The sequence below is a fragment of the Mastacembelus armatus genome, chromosome 16 (assembly GCF_900324485.2).
Source record: "Mastacembelus armatus chromosome 16, fMasArm1.2, whole genome shotgun sequence".
Taxonomy (NCBI): domain Eukaryota; kingdom Metazoa; phylum Chordata; class Actinopteri; order Synbranchiformes; family Mastacembelidae; genus Mastacembelus; species Mastacembelus armatus.
The window spans coordinates 16,191,945-16,216,244 of NC_046648.1; the positions used below are offsets into that span (position 1 = coordinate 16,191,945).

General features: G+C 41.1%; 3 protein-coding genes across 5 annotated transcripts; all 3 read left to right on the forward strand.

Moving 5' to 3' along the window:
- The first annotated feature begins 246 nt into the window (after positions 1-246).
- Positions 247-7,988, forward strand: LOC113136731 (meiotic recombination protein REC8 homolog). Its single transcript, XM_026317768.1, has 18 exons — positions 247-302; positions 1,615-1,683; positions 1,758-1,900; positions 1,977-2,049; positions 2,165-2,285; positions 2,405-2,486; positions 3,923-3,990; positions 4,106-4,178; positions 4,333-4,444; positions 4,524-4,701; positions 5,069-5,264; positions 5,930-6,120; positions 6,361-6,403; positions 6,719-6,803; positions 6,874-6,963; positions 7,079-7,188; positions 7,451-7,575; positions 7,926-7,988. The coding sequence occupies exons 1-17, from the start codon at positions 247-249 to the stop codon at positions 7,534-7,536; spliced, it is 1,776 nt and encodes a 591-aa protein (XP_026173553.1). The 3' UTR covers positions 7,537-7,575; positions 7,926-7,988.
- Positions 7,989-8,083: 95 nt separating this feature from the next.
- On the forward strand, positions 8,084-16,948 carry clk2b (CDC-like kinase 2b). 3 transcript variants are annotated; one of them, XM_026317191.1, is made up of 11 exons: positions 8,084-8,630; positions 9,317-9,407; positions 9,481-9,547; positions 9,670-9,786; positions 9,879-10,045; positions 10,945-11,039; positions 11,929-12,058; positions 12,153-12,235; positions 12,325-12,404; positions 12,480-12,570; positions 12,656-14,403. In XM_026317191.1, the coding sequence occupies exons 1-11, from the start codon at positions 8,565-8,567 to the stop codon at positions 12,833-12,835; spliced, it is 1,167 nt and encodes a 388-aa protein (XP_026172976.1). In that variant the 5' UTR covers positions 8,084-8,564; the 3' UTR covers positions 12,836-14,403. The 3 variants fall into 3 exon arrangements, with proteins under 3 accessions (XP_026172976.1, XP_026172977.1, XP_026172974.1); XM_026317189.2 differs by having other exon boundaries at positions 8,085-8,630; positions 12,653-14,403; XM_026317192.1 differs by lacking the exons at positions 12,480-12,570; positions 12,656-14,403 and adding an exon at positions 16,867-16,948.
- cyp11c1 (cytochrome P450, family 11, subfamily C, polypeptide 1) lies at positions 16,926-24,249 on the forward strand. Its single transcript, XM_026317775.2, has 12 exons — positions 16,926-17,264; positions 17,653-17,740; positions 18,223-18,445; positions 19,460-19,793; positions 19,968-20,123; positions 20,445-20,659; positions 21,899-22,102; positions 22,248-22,417; positions 22,535-22,701; positions 22,911-22,989; positions 23,141-23,341; positions 24,131-24,249. The coding sequence occupies exons 1-12, from the start codon at positions 17,044-17,046 to the stop codon at positions 24,239-24,241; spliced, it is 2,169 nt and encodes a 722-aa protein (XP_026173560.1). The 5' UTR covers positions 16,926-17,043; the 3' UTR covers positions 24,242-24,249.
- The last annotated feature ends 51 nt before the right edge of the window (positions 24,250-24,300 follow it).

The window sequence follows — 24,300 nt, forward strand, 5'->3', positions numbered from 1 at the left end:
TATTGTAATATTAACAATTGTTCTTCTCTGTTAAATGAAGTGTACAACCGGTAATGTCGAATTTCTGCTTACAACTTTGGTGTTTGGAGTTACTGACAGCAACACTGACCAATCAGTTTCTTTGAGACTGAAACTAAATAAATGCGGTCACACAGCGGACACAATCAGTTTGGATGTAGGCTAAAAACTGGCTTTTATCGGCGTTATCAGGTTTTTTAAATTCTTACTGGCTTAAAGCTGCTGAAAATGTTTTACTACCCCGCAGTTTTGAAGCGTCATACTGGATGTTTCTCTACAATCTGGTGAGTAAAAAAAAAAAAAAATCTCTTACCTTTAGTAAATCGATTTATGGGCTTAAGCTAGTGGAGTGACTTTGCATTATTTACTATTGGAGGCTAATTCGTATGTTTTCATAAGTGAGCACAGGCGAATTTTTTTTCATTTAGAGTCTGGATTTTAGCACTGACTTAACTCGTTTTGTTATCCAGTGTAGTCAATAGTAAAGATGTTAACCAAGAGATTAAAGATATTTTTATTTCTATGCTTCTTAATGGAAAAATATGTATGAACCTGTTTATATATATATATATATTTTATTTTTTTTCTAAGTGGATGAATTTTTCTAATATTTCCCCACATATCAAAGTATTTTTGGTGCGCACATAGACGGATATGAACACAAGATGCCGGGATGCAGGTGCATCAGTGAACTGAAGCCTTTGGTGTCCCTACGTAAAAGACAACACCTTTGACAGTCAAAAACAAAACGAACAACATAAAACACACAGATGAAGCCGCGTAGTTAACACACACTTAACTTCCGATTAGAGATTTAAAAGGTAAAATCATTAAAGCGAATTGATTTGATGACACTTTGGTCCTTAACCGGCTAAAAGCAGAAATGGTTGGTCATTATTAATACGCAGAGTATCAATCATCAGCTAATGTATCAATATTCGGGACAGACACAACATCAAAGAGGTTGCAGGTGTTGTTTCTAAAACCACTTTCAGCACTTTGTTGGCGTAAAGATCATTTCAGCTCAGCAGAGATAATGTAACACTGGGCAGCTAAGTCTTCTCTGATGTTGTTCTTATTTTATCCTTACATTTTTGACTGTAACATAAGTGCTGTTATGATCTCAAACGCCTCCTTCATTAACAGCAGAGTTGAATCTGTACTATGATAAAAGTATTTTGATGTACCTCTAGTCACTATTTACCAGATGCCTGTTAAATTTGAGAGATGACATCAACTTTGTCAATCCCCAAAGGGGAAATTCAGGCAGTCTTGGAGTTAGTTAAGGAAGGAAAAAGGAAGATGGGACTTAGACCTTTGAAAATTAACTACCATTTCCTTTGTATTGGTGTTCAGTAGGAGCCAGTTTTTGTGGCTCCAGCCATTGAAGGTGTTTATCAGGTCCCTGTATTCCTTTATCACCAGTTGTAAACGTGTGTGTAACAGGACACTATAACTTGCAGGTACCATGTGTGTGTATGGTTGGAGGTCAGCTTGTCCAAACTAAGGTGGACTATACTAAGGTAGTGGGCCAGTTTGAAGGTTGTATTTCTTAACATGAAACAAGACTATACCCGTGTCCTGTTCTTGCTTCAGGTTGGTTGCTACAAAAGGTGTCCGAGTTCCTCGCCGGGATTTCCTGAAAGTCAATGTCAAAACCACCTGGTAAGAACTCGTTTTAGTCATTCTCGTGTTTTCTAACCGATCGAACAGTTCCGACAAAACTGTGTCCCATACAGTGAGGACATCATGAGCTACGTGCTGGAGCAGGTCCCACCACCTCTTCCAGATCTGCCACGACCTCGCTTCTCCCTCTACCTGTCCTCCCAGCTCCAGTATGGCGTCATTGTTGTCTTCCACCGCCAATGTGCTATTCTCCTGGGTAAGAGATTATTATCAGACTGGAGGAAAGTGATGCTGAGACAGTTGCACTTCACCTTGACCACCTGTCTTTCTAGAGGAACTTCATTCCATTGTGGGCCAGCTTTTGAAACAGAGGATCTCTCAGAAAATTGATATGGATGACCAAAAGTGAGAACAGCTGCTCAGTATTTGACACATTCGCTCTTTTGTTACAAACACAAAATAACTCCTGTTTTTCTTTTTTTCTTTTTTTTTCCTCCATCTTGTTTTTTTATTTTGTCAGGCAATCTCTGGTCCTTCCTGATGCTCTCTCTCTTATGGAGGAGGCAGAAGGAGCTCCAGATCCTTTTTTTGGTGTGATGAATATGCAGGATGCTATGCCAAGTCCAAGTGTAATGATACAGGTACCAAATACAAAAATAGAGAAAGAGTTAACATTTAAGCCTACATTTGTAAATGAAGGTAAAGGTGGAAATGATTTACTGATACAAAGTAAATGTCCTCTGCCTGTTCTGTGCGTTAGAGGAGTGCAGAGTATCTGAGAGAGCCCTCTCCTGAGCCTCCTGAGCTGGGCAGTCCAGCTGCTGTTGCTACACCAGAAAGCGGTATGTTGATTTGATGTGCTGTAAAAACATGAAAATAATGATTTCTTCAGGGCATCAAGTCATCGCAGAATTAAATTAACAAAATAAGCAAAAATTACTACTCATAGACATCTTTTAAAGGAAAACCAAATTAATTGGCCAAATAAACTCATTAACATTATGTTATTACAAGGCCTTAGAAATATTTGACCTCAGGTTGGTTTTGTCTTATTTTTCCTTTTTGGCTTGTTGTATTTCCTAAAATATTATTATAGAACAGTTCTTATTATTCTTGAACAAAAATGCAGCATTTTTAAAACTAATTGATGAAAATCTAAAGATGTGAGGTTTGTGTATTTTCACCGTTCACTTCAACCCGTTTAGATGAAAATACACCGAAATATGATTCAGTAATTGTGAGATGGTTCTGTTACAAATCATTTCACATTGTATACTCAGTTTTGTTGTGTAATTGATAATAATGTAAATAATTCACACTCAGTTTATTCCCTGATAAATGGCCACACTGTAGAGAGTTAATGAGCCCTAAAATACGTATTGAACTGATGCCATAATACATCAAGATAAATGTGCTCATCATGAGTGCTGCTTTTCATATAATGATGTGACTGTGGAGGAGCTGAGAAAAATACCCCTGATTCTTTTTATTGAAGTGAAACACTAAATCAGTGGAGCACATCTATTGTGAAATCTTATGCATTAAAGCAAAAAAAAAAAGAGACGTAATGTCCAACCTTTGATCAACAATACAGATACAACAGAACCATCTGCACTAACCAGGGCATAAAAAACACATGTTATATAAAAGAAGTTTCAAATAAAAATGATTTTTTTTTTCTACCCTAATATGATTAAAATAAAATAATCACAAGCAGCAATCTATTGTTCTCAATTAAGCAATAAACACTATTCAACTAGTAGTTATTTGTTAATATTACTCTTATATCCCCAAGAAAAATAATCTGAGACCAATCTTGGATAAAATTTCATTTTAAGGAAGAAAATGACCAAACCATCCCAAATGAAGGCTTCACATTTCCCGATAAGAGAATTCACAAAGCCTGTCCTAATTATGAGATTATGATTGGTATTTCAATGTCAGCTATGCAGTGGTACATAAAGACAATATAAAGTATGTGAGGTTGTGTGCAGTGCTATGTACAGAACTCAGACTGTGCATATCCAGGCAGAAATCCAGATCACCACCCAGCAGACTGATCCTGCTGTATTTCGGGGTAGGGCAGAGCAGCTGCCTTGGGCAACATCCCCCTAATTGGCCGAGGCTGAAGTGCAGCGTAGCCTGATTTGGCTCGGCATAAGAGAACAGTGTAATTTCAGCTTGATTGGTTGTACACTGTCCTGCTGGTGTTACTGGCTTGTATAGCTGTTCAAATAGTAGCTGTTTAGTAACGTTATCAGTTCTTTTTTTTCCTCAGCCATAACCACGTCTCCAGAGACCATCACTTTGAGAGAGCCAGAGACTGTCACTATCCCCACTCCCGAGGTACAGCTGGCCAAAGAAGCCTGTGTGAAGACATATACCTTTTATTAATCTATGTTCCTTATGATCTTCATTTTCATCAATCTTTCTGTCTTGTCGTTCTTCTTCCTCATGCTAGTTTGAGGGTGAGGACCTTGTCGATCAAACTCCAGATGTGATTGACTTCCTCTTGGAGACAGCAAATCATTTTGGTGACTATCAAAAATAATAAATTGTATTCTCCCATGAAAATGACAAGGCTAACAGTAAAGGGTTTTGAATTTAAAAAAAAAAAAAGATGACGGAAGGATAGTTGTATTAAAATATGTTTTGTTTTGTTTTGTTTTTTTTTTGCTAACCTTTAAGATTTGGAAGAAGAAATGATACCAGCAGAGCAAGAGCGGGAGATAGAAAGGGAAGAACGAGAGGAAGACCGGGAGAAAGAGAGAGCTAAAGAACTCACAACGTCCACTCTTGAGTAAGTTATGCAGCTGAAAATGTGGACACATCAGGGCGAACATGCACAGATTCATAGACAGCGTTTCTGTCTGTGTCAGATTGCAGCCCCCCTCTGTCACCAGTGAAGAGGCCATATTGTTGCCCCAGGAGGAGCCTCTTTTCCCAGGGGAGAAGCCCGAATCCCCCACAGACCAGTTGACCCCAGTCTCTGTGCCCGCTTTCCCCTCCCCACCGCCTGCACCAAGGGAACGTCAAAGACCAAGTCTGGAGTTAGAGGTGCTGCTTCTGGTGCTTATACTGACAGTTCACTCTCATCTTTCAAAGTACACCCTGAAAAGAGACAAACAGAAAAAAACGACATACCTCCCCCACACACAAATCTGAATGAATCTGATGAATTAAACAGCCAAGTAAAAGTGACAAGTTGTAGAATTGTAAACATTAGAAGAGGGATTTAGAACAACCTGGCAACCTTGGTTTTTACTTATTTGTGTCTGATTTGTAAAGCATTAATGATTTTTTTAATGTTTAATGGCACCTACTTAAAAACTCATACTACATTGTGCATTACTGAAAAGTGGTTCTTAAACAAAATTGGTGAGCAGTTTTGGTAAATGTCATCCCACATCCCTGTCATGAACAGGATGTGTCCCCTCCAAGAGAGAAGAGAAGGAGGAAGAGGCAGCTCATTTTCTTCGACTCAGAGACTCAGATCCCACCGGAGGTGCTGCAGCAGCAGATTGACAACCCTCTAATTGAGACAAGACGCTCACCTCCTCCACGGCCTCCATCTCACAGGAGGCGCTCTGCTGCTGATCTGCTCAACGAACCCTGTATCGGTCTGTAGAAAAACAGATGAATTCACTCTCAAATTCTCCCTGAAACAGTTAAATACTCTGCTCATTCAGTCAGATGTTTCCAGTTATTCTCTATTCAGGTACACTGGGAATCAGGTGTCAACATAACTGTGTTATAATAACAACAGGTCTGTTCACATGATGATAGCAGCGTTAGTTCTCCTGGCCCATGGTGCAACAAAGCTAACAGAAGAGAGGCAGTTAAAACACAATCCCTCTTCTTAATTCACTTCACTAGCAGTAAATTGAGTCGACAGCTGAAGAGCCACCGCACAATATCATTTTTAATAATAATCATTTAGTTATGTTTGTTCTGTATAAACATCAGTTGACCTTGACCAGATGAAATTGACCTATAAAATAAATAGCTGTTATTTAACAGCAGTTTTCTTCTTGTGTTGCACAGTTTGATGATGCAATAAAATATTTCAGCAGAAATGCCAAACTACAACTGACACTAAATGTGACTGTTGTTATTTTCTGGTGAGTTGGTGATGTTTTTAAGTTGTCATAATGGTCTGATAAAGTGCAACATGTCACTGTTGGTTCTACTCTTAGCTGCAGGTATTTTAAAGGATGTGACACCAGTAACCTTTTCAAAAATAAACCAAAAAAAGCTTCTTTTTTTTTTGTTTTTCCATTTGCAGCTTTGCCTGATGAGATACTGTCTCTATGGAGACAGGCTGCAGTCATCACGCCTGATCCCAGCACGGACCTGCAGGTCGGGGAGAGAGGGCCCGAGTCCACTGATTCTGAAAAGGAAAGAGAACTCGCGATGGCCGAGGCAGAGGAGGTGCCTGAGAGAGAGGAGGAGAGACTCTATCTTAGCCCAAAGGAGGTGTGTGTGTGTGTGTGTGTGTGTGTGTGTGTGTGTGTGTGTGTGTGTGTGTGTGTGTGTGTGTGTGTGTGTGTGGGTGTGTGTGTGTGTGTGTGTGTGTGTGTGTGTGTGTGTGTGAGTGAGTGAGTGTGAGAGAGAGAGAGAAAGTGAAAGAGCAAAAGCGTGTTTCTGAGTGTGGCACTAATGCTGGGACAGGAAATGTCACAGGATGGCTAACTGTGTGTCTGTGTGTGAATACAGGTCCCCAGAGACTTGCCTGAATCAGAAGTCCTTGATATTTCAGGTAAAAAATGTAAAAAAAATTAAAAAACATGAGAATGTCCTAATTGCACAATTCAAGACGCTGTGGAACAAACAAGCTTATGGCTGACAGGGAACAGCTTGTGGTTAACTGGGGATGAAATTGTTGTTCTCTAGCTCCATTAAGGATGTACTAAAGTGGTTTGTGCATTTACAGCAGTGAGGCAAAGGTCAGAGATCACGATCAGACATTTATCACTTATGGTTAAGGATTAGGGCAAGCCTCAGGGGAATTCATATAAACCACTGCAATGTCCTCTTACATATATGCTCCACCAGTGTGTTTGTTTTCGTCCAGGCCTGGGAACCATTCCATTAGAGGGCTCTGATCAGAGGGAGGTGTCGCGAGAGGTCTCGCCGCTGCTCACATCTGAGAGAGAAGAGTAGGTAATGTTGAAAGGTGTTGAGTGTGTGTGAGTGCATTCACGCTTACATGCATGTGCGTGTCTGCAGGTCCATTGTCTCCAGGTCTGTTTCTACACTGCCAGACATCCCAGAGGCGGTGGACAGGTTTCCGGGGAGAGCAGCAGCAGAATATCCTTGGTAAAGACAGCAGACATGACGCCATTACTAACCCCTCAAAAATAGAAGCTGAGAATTTAGATTTTTCCCCACACTTTTATTTGAATATGTGCCACTTTTGCTCATGTGTGTTTAGGCGATTGCTGGATCTCCCTGAATATGAAGGGGAAGCTGTGACTTTTCACTCTCTTCTGCCACCAGATGTCAACCGTTTAACTCTCAGCATCATTTTCCAGAGGCTCCTGGGTAAAGGATCAGATAAAGTTATTGTTAAATCTACTCATTACTCTTGCTGAACACTTTAACACTAAAGCATCAGCAGCAGAGGAAGCTATTTGATCAGTATGTGTGATTGGTGAGTTACTAGTAAAAGCACATAGGGGGTTCATGTGATGTTCATATGATAAAATTTAAGCCAATTAAACCATTCAGCTCCTGTGATTTTTTTCTGAATTGCGTCTGGTGCTATGATCATTTTAAACTTGGTGCCTGTGTGTCTGGTGTGTAGAGGCCGCATCGGCCAGGAAGGTGCAGGTGGAGCAGGACGAGCCTTATGGTGACATTTTTATATTTCCCGGCCCCGACTCCGAGTAGTGGACAGACTTCAAGTTTTCTGTGTTCAGAATCTTAGAGGTAAACGTTTTCTGACTGTTCATTTCACAACATTTGTTTTGTATCTTGTTGACGTGTTTGACATTTAAACCATTTTTTAAAACCAGTTACCTCCTTTTATGCAATCAAGCCTGGTGTTGTATCATTGTTCCTTGTTGCCAGTTATCTGTATCAGCTTTACGACCTTCCAGGTGAAAATTTTAAAAAGTTTTGTACTGTTTTTGATATTTTAATATTCTTACCTTGTGTTACTCTGCACAGAAAGAAGCATGTACCTTATTGTTTTTATCCTAATGTGTTCTTTGGATAATGGACTTCGAAATAAAAACGTTGTATGGGCTCTGTCGGTTGACTGTGCTGTTTATCGAGAGGTATCTGCAGCATGCAGAGGAGTGTGGCAATACATATCGCAGGGGTTAAGGACTAAGTACAAGGAGGAGTGTAAGTAAGTTGAGTGAAACTGGATCCCTGTCCCCCCTCCTCCTTGCCCTCCTTCTCGCCTCGCCGTCACTCCAGCTGACCACATCTTGATTCTCCTCGAAACACTTTCTCAAGGGGGTTGTGACCAAAGTTTATTATTAGCATCTGTCTCAGCTATCTCTCTCTGTCTCTGTCTGCCGTCCTGCCCGTCATGTCTTTTTGTCTCATTTGTGTCCGTCTCTTTTTGTTTTTGTCTTGTACTTCGGCTGTCTACTTCCTGTTGTTTGATTTACCTCTTAAGGTATTTTAGCCAAACTGTGTAGTTGTGTCTTCTCCTTCTCTTCTGGTTTCCTCTAAACAACAGTGCAGGCTATTTTTTTTACTTTGTCACATCCTCTTGTCCTCTCTAGTTTTTCTGTGCCATTGCTTTAATTTTTTATTCATCATTTGGGCTTTTTCTCTCCACAACTCCTCGTAGTTTAGTTTTTCTGCTGCTTCACCTGGCTCTCTCTTTTACCTGCAACCTCCCTCCACCTCTGCTCTTCCACTCCGACTTGTCATTTCTCCGAGCAGCTCTACACTTCTGCATAATGGGCAAGACAGACCTGTATTCCCTGTATAAGGGTTTTCTGGACTGTATTTGCCTCTGTCTCTCTGTGAGTATTTCCATTTCATTTTCTGTGCATGTGTTTGCTGTCACCTCTGCATCATGGTTGACGTTTTACCTGAAACCACTTTGCCTATTGGCACTCTTGTTTTTTTTTGTTTTTTTGTCATCCATGTCTAACAAATCAAATGCAACTGGTGTGTTTATGTGTCAGTGCCTGCTTTGTGCATGGTTGATTTCATGACCCCTATTCTGGATTAAGTGTTTCCTCAGCACATGCTGGTCTTTAGATATTAATAACAGCCTCAGAATGTGGATGGAAATAGAGCCTCAGCTCCTCTAAAGAGGCCAGAAATCATTTGACATTTCTTATTAACCTCCTTTAGCACAAGCTCAGGTCATCAGGGTCAATTTCAATGGATAAACGCTACACACATTAGAAATTTTTAAAATTCTGGCTTCATTTGAACAGCGCAGTTTGGAAGAAGTCATAAAATGAAGTGCCTTTGAGTGCAGTGTTTCATTGTGCGCATATTAATACGCATGCAGGTTTGAATGCATCAGTCTTAGTCGGGTCTAAGTCCAGCTGGTGGCCTCTGCCCTTTCAAGCCCAGAGGTCAGATGTTACCCAGTCTGTTTTTAGTTGGATGGTGATAAAAGCAACAGAAGCAGGTGGGTCTCTGCCTTGACTTCTTTTGCTACACCTGTCGTACATTTGGTTGACTTTGTTTCCAGCGGGGCAGTGACGAGCCCGCAGCAGACACCCAGAGAGACACTGTGAATGGTCACCTGATCTACAAAAGTGGAGACATCATCAAAGACAGATGTAAGTAGCTTCAGACTTTAGGAAGTCTAAGAAAAATATTACAGCCTTAATTTCCCCTCAATCTGTTTTACAGATGAGATTATGGACACTTTAGGTGAGGGCACCTTTGGGAAGGTGGTACAATGTGTGGATCACAGCAGGTAATTTACATCACCTAAAAAAAAAAAAAAAAAAAAAAGGGACCAAAATGGAACATGTAAAGTGTTTACTGACTTTAAACTCATAGTTTTAACACATTTAAACTCACTGTTTTAACACACAGAAGACAAAGGCGCATTGCTCTGAAGATCATTAAGAACCTGGACAAATACAGAGAAGCAGCGAAACTGGAAATCAGTGTCCTGGAGAAGATCAGTGAGAAAGATCCTCACAATAAACAGTGAGTAGCTTATGAGTTGGTAATTTTTTGCTTTGTGTTTGCGTGGTTTTTCTGTCTTATTCGTTTCTTCTCTGTGTTTCTTTTCCCATCAGTCACTGTGTGCAGATGCTCGACTGGTTCAGCTACTACGGCCACGTGTGCATCACTTTTGAACTGCTGTCTCTCAGTACCTTTGACTTTTTGAAAGCAAACAACTTTCTGCCTTATCCAATTAAGCAGATCCGACACATGGCCCACCAGATCTGCCACGCTGTCAGCTGTGAGTCCAATACACATCACACCAAGCACGCAGTACCACAGTGTCAATGACGACGCTAAGCAGATTATTTACAGCTGTCCCACTGATGGAGCAGCAAGCACGCCAGGTAGATATTTAGGTGGTGACTGTTAACTGAAGATAGTACAAGTGTTCCTGATTTAAATCCCATACCCAATTAAAGTGAAAGACAAACACACCTAGGACTCAATTATTGGTTTATTATTTTCATTATCAATTAATGTAAAAGTGTGGGCGGCACAGGCATGCAGTGGATAGTCTTACTGCCTCACTGCAAGGTGCATCGGTTTTCTTGCATTTTGTTTTAAAGGTGATGGCCACTACACCCTCCCTCTGGCCCTGGAAACAGGGAAGGTGAGGTGCAGTTAAGTAAGGAGTCAAGTATGCAAACTCACCAGTAGATACTGCTAAAATCTTTTACATTTTACACATTGCACCTTTAATTGCCCATAACTGTGAATGTGCATGTTTGTCTGTCTATCCATGGAGTACCTCACCTTCACCAAATGTCAACTGGGATTGTCTTTATCTCCGCCCCCTGCAACCCAGGATAAGATGACCAATACCTTTTAACACTAATTCCCTAGTGCTTGTTTTAAACAAGAGATGTTCAATGAAATTGCCACACACAGAACATACATTTAAGAAATACATGCTTTTTAGTCAGGATGTCATCATCTGAGTTTATGATACACTGTATAGCCTATAAATTTCTTTTTTTTACTCCAACCACCACCCCTACCCCACTAGTTTATCATGGTGTCCAGCTGTTTTTAGCCAAAAAATAAGTTTAAAAAAAATGACCAGATGAGGGCGTCGGCTGACTCCGGATGGGTCTCCGTTTACTTTCTTTCTGCCCCCTCCCTCTGTCTTCTCTGCAGTTCTCCATGACAACAAGCTGACTCACACCGACCTGAAGCCCGAGAACATCCTCTTTGTCAACTCAGACTACTCCCTCATATACAACGCTGAGAAGGTTAGAAACATCTGCAGGCATTGCAGCCTGGGACCCTCAGGGGTGCAAGAGAAAATCAGGATGTTAAATAAGTAGGGATTAATTCAGAAGGAACAGTAAGATTGCTTTGTGGCTTTCCATTTGAATGCAAATCTGCCTCAGCAGAACCTGTGAACCACCCACTTGTTTCCTTTATATGCACATATTTATCCAGAAAGCTGTTTATTGACCTGAGTGTGACATCAGTGTGGCATCTTTGAAGAGATAGTGTTCAAAAAATGACTTTTATTTCAGTGTGGACCTTGTTTTTGTAGCATCATCAGTGCACTCAGTTATATTAACACTGTACTAATGTAAAGTAATTGCAGAGATCCGGAGAATTTATGGATTAAAAAAAGAGCAGTTAATCTTCCATTATTTCGCTGTAAAGATCTTAATTTACATAAAGAATAGTTTGATATTCTGAGAATATATATTCTGCTTATTGAATTTCGTGCTGTGCATTGGATGAGCTGCAGCTGGTTACCTTTACTTAAAGGCTGTAAACAGGGGGAAACAGCTAGACACTGTCTGAAGTTAACAAAATCCACCTGCCAGAATTTCTGTCATCCTGTAAATACCTGAAACATTATGTCCTGGTTGTTTTGACAATGCACAAGAAAATGAATTGTAAAATGACTGACAGGGGTTATGTGCTGGATTGTTTGTTGTTTTTTTGTACACCAAGTTAGTTGTCTGGATGTGGCTAAATTGCAGTCTTGTTTGCAACATGTCTCAACCATTATACTGTTGAGTATAATCTTATTATAACCAGTAGAAAAGATGGCAGGAGCTATAGATAGAAGAACTGAACTGTAATGGTTCTTTCAGTGAGGTAAAATGTTTGGTGTCCCCTCCGCCCGTCTTTCAGAAATGCAATGAGAGGAGAATAAACAACACCACAGTGCGGCTTGTTGACTTTGGCAGCGCCACTTTTGACCACGAACACCACTCTACCGTCATTTCTACACGTCACTACCGAGCTCCAGAAGTCATTCTGGGTAAGAGGTGTTGATTTAGACTAGGGAGTAACCAGGAGCTGTCAGTCTGGTTTAGTTTATTTTGAAGGTTTTCTCCTTTTTGGCTGTCCCACAGAGATGGGTTGGAGTCACCCTTGTGATATCTGGAGCATCGGCTGCATCCTGTTTGAGTACTACCAAGGCTTCACACTGTTCCAGGTCACACGTGTGTTTATATTTGTATTATTACAGCATATTGAACATGACTGGATGAACTTGACCATGTTGTCATCTGTGTTTATGTACAGACTCATGACAATAAGGAGCATCTTGCTATGATGGAAAGAATAAAGGGACCAATTCCTCGGCGAATGATCCAAAAGACAAGGTAACATGAAACTGCGTGCTAAATTACACAGAAACACAGACTAATATCTAAAAAAAATTGTATATTTCCAATAAGAAAGCAGAAGTATTTCTACCATGGCCGTCTAGACTGGAACGAGTGCTCTAAGGCTGGACGCTATGTGAAAACCAAGTGCAGACCATTAAGGGTGAGCCGCAAACTTTTAAACATGAGCTAAGGGTGTTAACTCCTTAAACATTATATTTAAGGCTTCATCAATGTGTTTTCAGAAGTATTTGTTGTCACACGAGAGGGAACACCACCACTTTTTTGATCTCTTGGAGAGCTTGCTGGAGTACGATCCCTCAAAACGCATCCCTCTTCCATCTGTTCTGTGCCACCCCTTCTTCCTACCCTTCATTCATCCAGGAAGGAGCCAAGTGTGGAGGAATAGCCGTGATATGGGCAGATGAATGTACAACGACAGTTGAGCCTGCAAGGACTATGCTAGTGTGCTTGCACATTTTAGATCCTTGTTACATTTCAACGAAGAGAGACTAATTGAAAGAAAAGCATGAAGAGTTATTAAGAAATGAATTATTAGATACAGTGTGCACAATAGGGAGCAATGATGAAACACTGTATGTGATGTCTTTGGTAATTAGACCCAATAGTATTGTCATCATTTTTATTAGGGCATTCATATCATTAAGCCACACAACAGTATCCCCCTCAGATGACAACACTATTGAAAGAACGATGAACACTGAAGAGGAGGATTAATGTGATCTGGAGCTGGATTCCTGATGAGATCAGTAGAAGGACACAGAGGCCAGATGGTCCTGGGGAAAATGAAGGGGAATGAGGTGGAAACGGGTCCCATCAATCTGACACTCAGATGATGGCCAGTCTTGGTTGAGGTGAAAAATGTCCTCAGTCAGCTGATTGAGTTGTAAATGTGAAAATGTATATGAAGGTATAGAGTAAGGTAAGTTAAAGCAGTTTTATTAACAGAATACTGCAGATTTTATTTAAAGAGACCATCAGTTATGCTTAAACATGCAAGAACTGGTTTTGGTCACTTGAAGTTGGAGGAGCAAGCAGCAAACACAATTCTAATAAATTATCTTTAACTTGATGTGGTAAACTTATTAGCAAACAGTAACCTTTTTGTTTTTTCTATTTTAACACTGGCATTAATTTGGAGTTGTGTTTCTGATTTTGAGATGTGTTTCTTGGCATCTGATGAAAGTAATTCATTCTCTTTTAGCTCTGTTTTGTTCTCCACCACCTCCTGAAAATATGTTTCACTCATTATATGCTAAATAAGAACTCCATTATGTTCACTTAGATTCAGGTTTTAGAGCATTTTTGCAAAGAAACAAAAAAAGCTAAAAGCAATACTGAGAAGGCAGGTGAGAGTAAACCAAAATGGCAAAGATGCAGGGCAAGGAAACACGAATAAGGATGCTGTTACTCTCTGTAGAGCTGAGAGGAACTGCAAGGTCAAATGAAAATTCTCTCTTTGGGTCTAAGAGGAAATCCTTTCACATGATGAAAAATATTGATTATAGTGTCTTTACAGCGTAAGGATGAAAGATAGTCTTTGTCACTGAATGTTTGCATAGTCTCGTTACAATTCTGCAGACACTGTTGCACTATTACAGTATGTTTTTCCTAACCAGTTCAGGTTTTATGTGTTTTTTCTTACTTTCCCAAGCTGTCTTTGCCCTTAATTTTCATGTTAGGACAATCAATTAGCAAACTCTTGAAACTTGATTTAAATCTGACAGTCTTAGATTATTTTTCCTGTGATAATACAGTTTAGTGCAGCTTGGTGTGAATCGCACTGTTATGAAAATAATGTAGCTGAATAAAATAATTGCATATTTGACTTTTACTGAATAGTAAAAGCGATTTTTAGCAGTCTGCTATAAGAATTTGTGTCATACTCGAACGAAAACCTATGAAAACCAGTCAAACAGCTTGGTTTATAAAATGGTTTGCTGGTAATGTGAATAAAACATGCAATTCCACTGGATTTTGTCTTTTAAGGTTGATCATCACGTGCAGTTCATCTGTGCGTGTTGTACACTCTCCTCCTGTAACTGCCATTGACTCACGTCCCTCCTCTGGCACCTTGATTGAGCACAGCTCGGCAGAGAGCACGGTCACAAGGCTGAGCGAGTGCCAGTTTCCTTTTGGCAGCCTTGACAGGCCTGTGAGAGATGTAGTGTCAGTGTATGTGTGTCTGACTGAATGAGACCTCATACTTCTAAAGTCTGATTGTGTGTTTGAGTGGGTGGTTGCGTGTCCTTGTGGTTGTGCATTAGTGAGGGTGTGTATAAGTGTGTATAATCTTCTTTCTTGGCACTGCTAAAAGTAATTTTAGGCTGTTGATGAGCATAAATAATGCTAAAATTAAAATACGACTTGTTTTATGCTTGTATGGAGGAAAGTAAATCGATCTCTGCGTGTATGTGTTAAAGTCCATTTTCTTATTTTTTTTTTTTAATGCAGAATGTTTTGTTAATACATGTTTACTATTTCTATTTTGAATGCTTTTCATGCTGCTGTAATAACTATAGGTGATTGAAACAGACATTTGGCCCAACTTAAAATCATTCCAACAACAGCGTTTAAACAGGTGGTTAAACATGAATGTAATGTGGTCTAACAGGCCTACATGCCCCAACTGCAGTGCATATTCCTCCAGCCATGGACTCCTTGTTTAGGTAGTGGTCTCTACAGACTTCTAGAGTGAACACCCCAGAAAATGTTCTAAGTTCTAATATGCATAGCAATATGTGTTTGTTAGTGTCTATATACAGTAGCTTATACTGTGTGTATGTGTGTGTGTGTTAATTTGTTGTCAGTTGCTGTCTATCTGATCTGTGTTTAATGAAGGACCAACTCATGCTCCCTCCATTCACCTGTGAGGTGCTGCACTTTGGATGAGTAAACTGATCCCAGAACTGTCAGTGAACCTGAGGAGGCGTGGTTTTTCTCTTATCCTGTTAAAGCATTAAAGTTTCGTCACCTGCCACAAACCAAAGTGCTCAGGAGCCGAGTGGAAAGAATAGCCAAAGAAGAAGTGACTAAGGGGAATTTACAGTAAATAGGTTGTTTGAAAAGCCAGGTTTCATGTGAGTATATTTGTTGTAAGTGGAAAAACAGGACATCAGAGTAGGTCATATGGCCCAAAACTCACTGTGAGGAGATCTTTAAAGATATTTAAACATAGAAAATATTTAAGTTATATTGAAAAATACTGCACATTAATAGATGCTTAAAACTCCTTATATCAGTTTAGGGCTTTATTATAATTAGTTATAAACCATTTTCAAACATGGGAAATGAGAATCTCCTCAACATGCAACAGAAAATCAACTTTTCAGTTTTTCCCAAAAGTCCCTGTGGCTAATGGCTCAGGCTACTGCAACCCATAACAGCATGAAAGAAACTGTTGGGAGCATCTCATGCATTTGTCTTATCAGTCTAGAATACAACACAATATTAGTATTGACATTTGTTGTTTGGTGGGGAAACGCAACCTCAGCTTTGGTGCCATTGTCAATACTTTGCTCTTATCTCTCTACAACACTGCTGTCTCAGGCCTGACTCTTCCTATCCAGGTGTCTCTTTGTTTCAGTTCCTTTCAACATCTTTGCACGTATCTCCTCTCTGAATATTCAGTGAACTGAAAATATTCATACTCTTACATAAAAATTAAAAGGCTTTCATGGCTTTCAGCTTTCTTTCTTTAAAGGTGGCTGACTTTGAATACCTGCTCACCTCTTTTGTTACCTTCACCCTCCTGCCCTTCAACTTTAAATTTCTCTTCTGTATCTAAATGAAGAAAATGCTCTGAGTTCAGGACCAACTGATATCAGACCTGTCTGCGTGTGTCACTCAACATGACATCAGCTAGCATCTCCAAATCCTCATCACAAACACGTGAGCGGTCAGTCACATTCTTTGCCACTGCTAACGAGATTCCTCCCGTTAAGTCCTTTAAGTGGTAATCTGTACAGGAGAGTTGGGGGTGGTGAAGAGTGGAGCGAGTCTGGAGGAGGGATAGAGGGAAACAGAAGAAGCAGAGGCTGAAACCTGCAGCAGCAAACATTATTTTATTTCCTGTGAGGTCTAAGGAGCACAGACACAACATTTTGTGGGGAGTGTTCTGTTGTTTCTTTTTGTTTTTGTGCCTAAACCTTGGGGGATTGTTTTGTATCAGTGGAGGCCATCTGGCTGGAGCTTTATCAGGATTGTGCGCTGTGAGCGTTCTGCCAACTGTGGCCACCTGTATGGGTAAGACCAAGCTAGATATTTTGTGTGGAGTTCAATAGTGACAAATGGCCTTAAAAATATCATGTCCAATATGTTCCTTTCCTTCTAAATGACAAACATGTCATGTGTGTATGTAACCCTTGTAAGCAGATGTGTGTGTGAGGTGGTGTAGTCAGTCTAATCCTTGTCTGTCTCCTGTCTTTGTCCTTGTCAGGTCTCAGCCAGAGTCACCGCTACCACAGGATGTGAGACTGAGACTGTGTCAGTCCCAGGTTTGAACTATTAAAGCCACACAACATGAACAAAGGAGAAAACCGTTATATACTCTCCCTTCAACAGTCAGAGAAGTAGGGGTGGTCGTTCCCTCCCATCCTGAGAACTCCGGTGCATCATGGAGTCTGTGGTGAGAGTAAAAAAGTCTCTGAGGACGCCGGTCAGGAAGCTTACCAGCTGTGTGTCCGGAGTGAAGGAGAGGAGGTTGTGTGCCAAACCCAGAAGCAGGAGGAGCAGAAGAGGAGGCAGCAGTTTGGGGAAGACCCCTCCTCTCCGAACTGCACCTCCCAAAGACCCGTCAGTCATCCGCTCATACCAGGCCGACCTGGAGAAAGAGAGGCAAGAGGATACTGTGCATAAAGTTAAAACACAACAGGGAGGATGTATTCAGATTCTTTACTGAAGTGAAAGTAACATCAACACATTGTAAAATGCTTCATTACAAAAAACTGCATTTAAATAAACATATATTAGTATTATCAGGCATGTAAAAAGTACTCTGCAGATACATAGGTGTTTTACTATTTTATATGGCAAGATATTATTGTTGATGCATTTTTAAAGATTGAGCTAATTTTAACACTTTTAAACCTATATTTACTTTTATCTCTAATTTGTCATATTTATTAGTCAGTGAATCTGTGTCACCTGTGCTTGTGGCAGGAACAGTGCTGTAACTGAATTGTGTGCATGATGAATCAGGTGTGTTTGTGTGCTGTGTTTACAGAAAGCTGCGTGAAGTCATGAATGCACAGAAGAATGCAGAGAGAGCAGCTATGAGAGCTCACTTCAGGAGAAAATACCAGCTGTCTGAGGTCTGTGTGGATGTTTGTAATAAAATGACACAAAGGACTCGTTTATGTTTTTACTCCTGTTTGTTTGTTAGGTGGCAGGACCTTTCATGCTTTCGTGCTTTGGCTTTTTTGTATCGCTACATGCATATAACATTGTGTGATTTTTCTTAAAACTGTTACTTGGGCTGAGGTATCCACACATTGACTTGTAACTGTCCTGCAAAATGCAATTTTAACAATACAGTAAATGATGCTACAGCCACTAAATGTAATTATTACTAAACCTATTTAAATAACCATAACGCAGTGGTTTTAAGTCTGACTCGCGTACAGTTTTGTGCCATTCATATTCTATTTTATTTTAATTAACAGCACTTTACACATGTTCTACATACTTCCTGGTGGTGCTGCATGTGCATACATAATGTAGTTTAGTTTTCATTTGATTTCACATGTTCAGCCCATTAACCCTGTCCTTCTTCTATTTTACTATCACAATAAAGAACCCCAAGGACACAAACCACCTGAGGTCTGTTGAAGGGAAAGTGTTGCTCCCCCCCGAGCTGTCGAGGATGATTCATCCTAAAACCAAAACCAAGGACGATGGCTTCAATCTGCTGAGAGCCTTTCAAGGCCTCAGCTTCGGCACCATGGCGCTCACAGGGAGGAAGCACAGCAAGACGCCCACTTCTAGAACAGCAGCTGGGGATGCTTGTAAAGTCATGTGATCAATATGTGATCACAGGGATTAGTATACCGTCTTCTGATTTTATTAGCTGGAGAAACAGCAGGTGAAAAACTGTGACTGCTGCTCAAACACGAATGGTGCTTTTACATCTTACACCACGAGTCATTCACACATTTCGTTCAAACATGATTTGTGTCACAGTATCAACTGTATCATTTAGATTTTCAGATGATCTTCTTTAGCGTATCTTTGTCTTGTATGCAGCTATACTAATGTATACTGTAGTTCTCTCTCTCTCTCTCTCTCTCTCTCTCTATATATATATATAATGTATATATATGTATATATATTCATAGGTTTTATCCTCTTCTCACTATATTCAGACTAGCATTTTATGACAGTTTAATAAATTATTACATAATCGGTTCTTCAAGATAAACAATTAAAATCTTGTCATGTTACCAAGACGATATAGTTGTTTAATAGTAGAATTTTTTGTGTCTAGTTTCTACTTAAAAGGCTGTCACAGCTCTTTAAATAATATAGATCCAACTGGGTGATCTATACACAAGTAAGGAAACTTCAGGGAAACACATTTTTCTTTTCAGCACACGGTCACACAAACATTAAAAACATTTGATTAAAAGAGAAACGTCTGTTGCTGTTTTTTATGTAAGTGATCTGAAAGCTGTATCACGTCTTTGTACTGTATCTGAGCCAAATGTGAAGCTATTAGTTTCTTGCAAAAACTACCTGGTTTGCATTTAACTCATTTTGGTGTGTAAATAGTATCACGCTGGCTAGTCAGTGGCTTTTATCCAACAGAATCACTCTTTTTTCAAACACTGAAAGTGCGAGTATATGTGTTTCGGAGTGTGCTGACAAGCATCTGGACATTGTCGTGTTTCTCTTGAACTCTGATCTTCACATCCATAACTCATCAGCTGCTATCAGTTCTTCAGAACAACAACACATTCAAGGATATGGGGTTGGGGATGGAGGAGAAAAATAAACATGTAAAGATGAAAAGGACAAGTGGTGTCACACTGAAGACAGACGTCTCGCCTGCACCATGAGGTGCATGCCCACCCGAGTGACTGTGCGTGTCAGAGTACAGGGCACATGTGGGTCCAGAAATCCACTTCGTGTCATACCACGAAGCACTCTCTGTGTGACCGCAGCAGAGTCGGTGGTAGATGGAAAGTTAGAGGGGAGAAAAGAAGTTAGAAAGAGGGGCATGGATGGACAAGTGCGGGGCTTTGAGGAGATACCTCACACAGGGAGGAACGGATGGGTCAACCTGGTGAAATTCTGGAGAGAAGATCGATTCAGGCAACTTCACAAGCACATGGATCGGACCTTTAACGCCCTGGGCCCCATCTACAGGTAGAGGAAAGACTGAGAGATCATAGTATCATAGCTAGAAATGTTTAAAAAGATTTGACAGAAACCATGATGCATATTGTGAGTAGTTGATCAGTAACATGGCACTGACGCTGTGTTGATCATCAGTAAAGCGAGTTTACATTTTAACCTTTATGTGTGTCTGTGTGTGTGAAGGGAGCATTTGGGCACTCAAAGCAACGTGAACATTTTCCTGCCATCTGACGTCAGTGAGCTGTTTCTCTCAGAGGGCCTGCACCCCGAGCGGATGACCCTGGAGCCCTGGGCCACGCACCGGGAGATTCGCCAGCACAGCAAGGGAGTCTTCCTCAAGTCAGTATATTTATATCCTTGGAGGCAGGAGTGTAGTAGTTATGAGGAAGATTGGGACAATTCACCAGGCGAACGAAAATCTGTTTAAATAGTCAGCCTTCCTCATGTAGACCAGTTTCTGTAGCCTGTGCCCAGCAGCCCGTCGACTCAGATCTGTCCACTGCCTTAGGTTAGGTTAGGGCACCTCTACTTTGGGAATATTAATGTAAAGAAACTGTAGTTCAGCTTGAGAAATGTATTCAAGGTTTCTTTCCAAACCCACACTCATTCTTCGGCTCACAGTGAATGAGCAGAAAGCCGCTGTAAATCTTCTCTCCACAGGAATGGTGAAGAGTGGCGAGCTGATCGTCTTCTGCTCAACAAGGAGGTGATGATGAGTTCGGCGGTGAAGCGATTTCTCCCTCTCCTCGATGAGGTGGCGAGGGATTTCTGTCAAATGCTGCGGATGAGAGTGGAAAGAGAAGGAAGAGTCGTGGAGGAGAAACACAGTCTGACCATCAATCCCAGTCCTGACCTCTTCCGCTTCTCACTGGAAGGTCAGAGGTCCTCATTCATTGGACGTCACTGGTCAAAGTGATTTCTGACCTGTGGTTGTGTGTGAATGTTTTTTTCGATTGTGAATTTGAAGTATGCATTAATCTCTTTTTTTTGGTCATAGGCCACAAAATTCGGACTCTTTTTCTATACAAGAGAAGAATGTTTTTGTGTAGAGAGATGTAAAAGAATGGGAGTCTGATGGGAACATCCCATCTCTTCACTGTCACTTTTTTCATCCTGCTTAAAGTCCTTGGGAAGGACTTTCCTGAGGTATCTCCTCAGAGCACCTCCTTTTGACAGGTTCTCACGTCAGAGACATTATATAATCTGCAAGAACGTCATCTTTTTCAAATTGTCCAAAAACTTTCCCTTTGCTAACATCTCGCTGCTTCTGCTTGTTCTGCTTTAATTTAAAAATAGTTTCCTCTCATATCAGAAGCAAACCTCATTCTAGCCTGAGGTGTGTTTTTCCATTTACATTTTAGAAATGAAGGTAGTCGAGGAGAACAAACTCCAACAAAGACTAACAAAGCGGCTACAATTTCTCACCAGGTCTTTTTGTTCATGCATCTCTCTGCAATATACCACATTCAGTGTGTGTGAATGCTTGTGCTGTGCTCGTACGCATCTGTGAGTGTGAAGCTGGAGAGTTGAGTCACGCTGGTCTGTTTTTAATGAACCACAGCACACAAACCTCGGCACTGAGCCTGGGTAGGCTCAGACCGACATGAAATTCTATTCCAGTTGCTGATGTGTGTTTATATAACACAATGTCTGATAGTTGGTGGATGTCTGGTGGAATACAGACAGTTTTATGAGACGTATAAAAACAAATCTTGCTGTTTATCTGGAGCTGGATTTGAAAAACTGAATATTTTTCTTGGTGTCACAGAAAGAAGTTTTTACTAAAACAAATAAAAAGCCTCTCTTTTTGGAAATTAGAGATTTCTGCAGGAACCCTATAATCATATGTTCCACCCACAGGACCATGCATTCTTTGACACCTAAAAATGAATAAGCCGTTCATGTTTTCATTAATTAAACATGAAAAGATGAGCAAAGAATTTCACATTGATATTCATTTTAAACATTTCCATTAATACCGTTTAAACGTTCTTTAGCCTTGTCCCGATTTAATTTTCTGAATGTTTGTTTCATTTTGTGTGCTCACGTGGAAACACAATCACCTATACACTCCTACACACCCCCCACCCTCCCTCTCTTCTTCCTCCCTGCAGCCAGTTGCCATGTGATTTATGGGGAGCGTATCGGCCTCTTCTCCTCATCCCCCTCCCTGGAGTCTCAGAAGTTCATCTGGGCTGTGGAGCGAATGCTGGCAACCACCCCTCCTCTCCTCTACCTGCCCCACCGTCTGCTGCTCCTCATTGGTGCTCCCCTGTGGACCCAGCATGTCACTGCATGGGACCACATCTTCAGCCATGGTAGGAAGCATAGACTGGACTCCTAATGCAGGGAAAAAGTATAATGTGCTCTACATTTCTGGTTAATCTTTCTATAATTAGTATATTCCTCCTTCATTACCCCCATCTCACGTGACCCTGTCGTCTTGTCCTGTGCTTCTTCCAGCGGATGCGCGTATCCAGAGGGGGTACCAACGCCTGGGTCAAGGGTCTGAGGCTGGGGCAGCTAGAGGCCATTACACCGGGGTTCTGGGACAACTCCTGGAGAAAGGACAGCTATCTTTGGACCTCATCAAAGCCAACATCACCGAGCTGATGGCTGGGGGGGTTGACACGGTACGTGAGTGTGTGTGTGTGTGTGTGTGTGTTTGCGTGCCTGCCTTCCTTGGTCTGTGTCTGTTTGCCTCAGCCTGACTAAATTTATGTCATGTCTTATTGCGTTCCCCTCTGCAGACAGCCGTGCCTCTGCAGTTTGCTTTATTTGAGCTGGGCCGAAACCCAGAGGTGCAGGAGCAGGTGAGGCAGCAGGTGAGAGCGTCCTGGGCGCAGGCTGGTGGGGACCCTCAGAAAGCCCTGCAGGGGGCACCTCTACTAAAAGGCACAGTCAGAGAGATTCTCAGGTACATAAAAGTCAACACTCCATCTGCATATGACCTGGAGTACATATTTGAGCCCCTGAGATTTTTTTTCCTGCTGATTACCTTTATAAACAACCTTTATAAGCACACACTTACACATCTCTGTACCTTGTTGCCTTCAAGATCCATAGTCCAGACAAATACAAACTCTTTGTATCAAGAATTAAGTGAGAAGTTGTGTGTTGTGTCAGGTTATACCCAGTGGGAATAACAGTGCAGCGACGTCCAATCAGAGATATTATTCTTCAGAATTACCACGTACCTGCAGGGGTGAGTGATCACACTTTTAAATCTCTTTCTTATTTTATCACACACACACATAAACTCACATAAACTCAAATCTGGACATACAATCATTCAGGTGCATTCAGTGCTACAGACAACTTACCATGTCTTTGGTGGCCACTGACTCTCCCTTCAGACAATGATCCATGTCTGTCTCTACCACCTTGGAAGGAGTCCAGAGGTGTTTGAGGATCCACAGCGCTTTGACCCCGAGCGTTGGAGCAGACATGAAGGCAAAAGAGGAGAAGGATTTCGCTCCCTGGCATTTGGGTTCGGGGCAAGGCAGTGTGTCGGCAGAAGGATTGCTGAGAATGAGATGCAACTCTTGCTCATGCATGTGAGTGATAGAAGACAAAAGAAGGAGAAAAGAGTGAGGACGCAAAAAAGGAAGTGTGAAACAAGAAGTAAAAAAAAAAAAGAAAGACAAGATTTGACACGTGTAACCAGTGTGAGCCAGTGACTTACTTGAGTGAAAATACCAGCCTCACCGTTGAAAACTGCACATTACCTGTATTTCAAACCCTACCTGAACCAAACCACAGCATAGTTATCAGCTAAATTTACATAAAATATTATGTAAATTTATGTAAATAATATGTTTGTGTTGCAGAAATCTAAATTAATTAAGCATTCATGTCAGCTGCATTTTACTTTAACTACTTTTATGCAGTAATGTAGTTTAATCATTGCAGTCAGACTCCTCACAATCTCCCAACATAAATCCAAGGGGTCATTAGGTTAGGCGGCACAGTGGAGAGGTGGTTCTTTGGCTTTTTCCCACAGTCCAGAGACATGCAGATTGGGCTTCTGTTAATTTGGTGACTCTAAATTGTCCACAGTTGTGATTGTTCGTGTGCTGGTTTTAATCTCTATGTGTCAGCCCTGTGATGGACTGGTGACCTGTCCATGTGTACCCTGCCTCTCGCCCAGTGTCAGTTGGAACTGGCTCCCCTGAATTGGACTACGCATTAGAGAGAATGGCAGAGAATGGCTCATTAGATCATTAATAGCAGAGGAAAGGAAAAAACAAAGTGAAACTGTTCACTCTGAATTGTACTGAAATGGAGTAGTCCTTCTTAACATCTGCTCTCCTTCTCCTCCACCTTTCTCCTCCTCCTCTGGGTAGATCCTGCTGAGCTTCCGCCTCAGCGTGCCATCCTCAGAGGACCTCAAGACCACATATACCTTCATCCTCCAGCCAGAGACCCCACCACAGATCACTTTCTGCAAGCTCTGACACACACAGGGACCCAGCGTCTGTCTACCAACACAACTCATTGAAGACTACTCAGCTTT

What these genes read in the sequence shown, in the direction of transcription:
- cyp11c1 (XM_026317775.2), top strand. Translation starts at nt 17,044, where the DNA reads ATGGAGTCTGTGGTGAGAGTAAAAAAGTCTCTGAGGACGCCGGTCAGG. An exon ending in AGCAAGGGAGTCTTCCTCAA is followed by an intron (nt 20,124 to 20,444) that starts GTCAGTATATTT and finishes TTCTCTCCACAG; the next exon opens with GAATGGTGAAGAGTGGCGAG. An exon ending in ACAGTCAGAGAGATTCTCAG is followed by an intron (nt 22,702 to 22,910) that starts GTACATAAAAGT and finishes GTGTTGTGTCAG; the next exon opens with GTTATACCCAGTGGGAATAA.
- LOC113136731 (XM_026317768.1), top strand. Translation starts at nt 247, where the DNA reads ATGTTTTACTACCCCGCAGTTTTGAAGCGTCATACTGGATGTTTCTCT. An exon ending in CTCACATCTGAGAGAGAAGA is followed by an intron (nt 6,804 to 6,873) that starts GTAGGTAATGTT and finishes GCGTGTCTGCAG; the next exon opens with GTCCATTGTCTCCAGGTCTG. An exon ending in GCAGCAGCAGAATATCCTTG is followed by an intron (nt 6,964 to 7,078) that starts GTAAAGACAGCA and finishes ATGTGTGTTTAG; the next exon opens with GCGATTGCTGGATCTCCCTG.
- clk2b (XM_026317189.2), top strand. Translation starts at nt 8,565, where the DNA reads ATGGGCAAGACAGACCTGTATTCCCTGTATAAGGGTTTTCTGGACTGT. An exon ending in AAAGATCCTCACAATAAACA is followed by an intron (nt 9,787 to 9,878) that starts GTGAGTAGCTTA and finishes TTTTCCCATCAG; the next exon opens with TCACTGTGTGCAGATGCTCG. An exon ending in TCATATACAACGCTGAGAAG is followed by an intron (nt 11,040 to 11,928) that starts GTTAGAAACATC and finishes CCCGTCTTTCAG; the next exon opens with AAATGCAATGAGAGGAGAAT.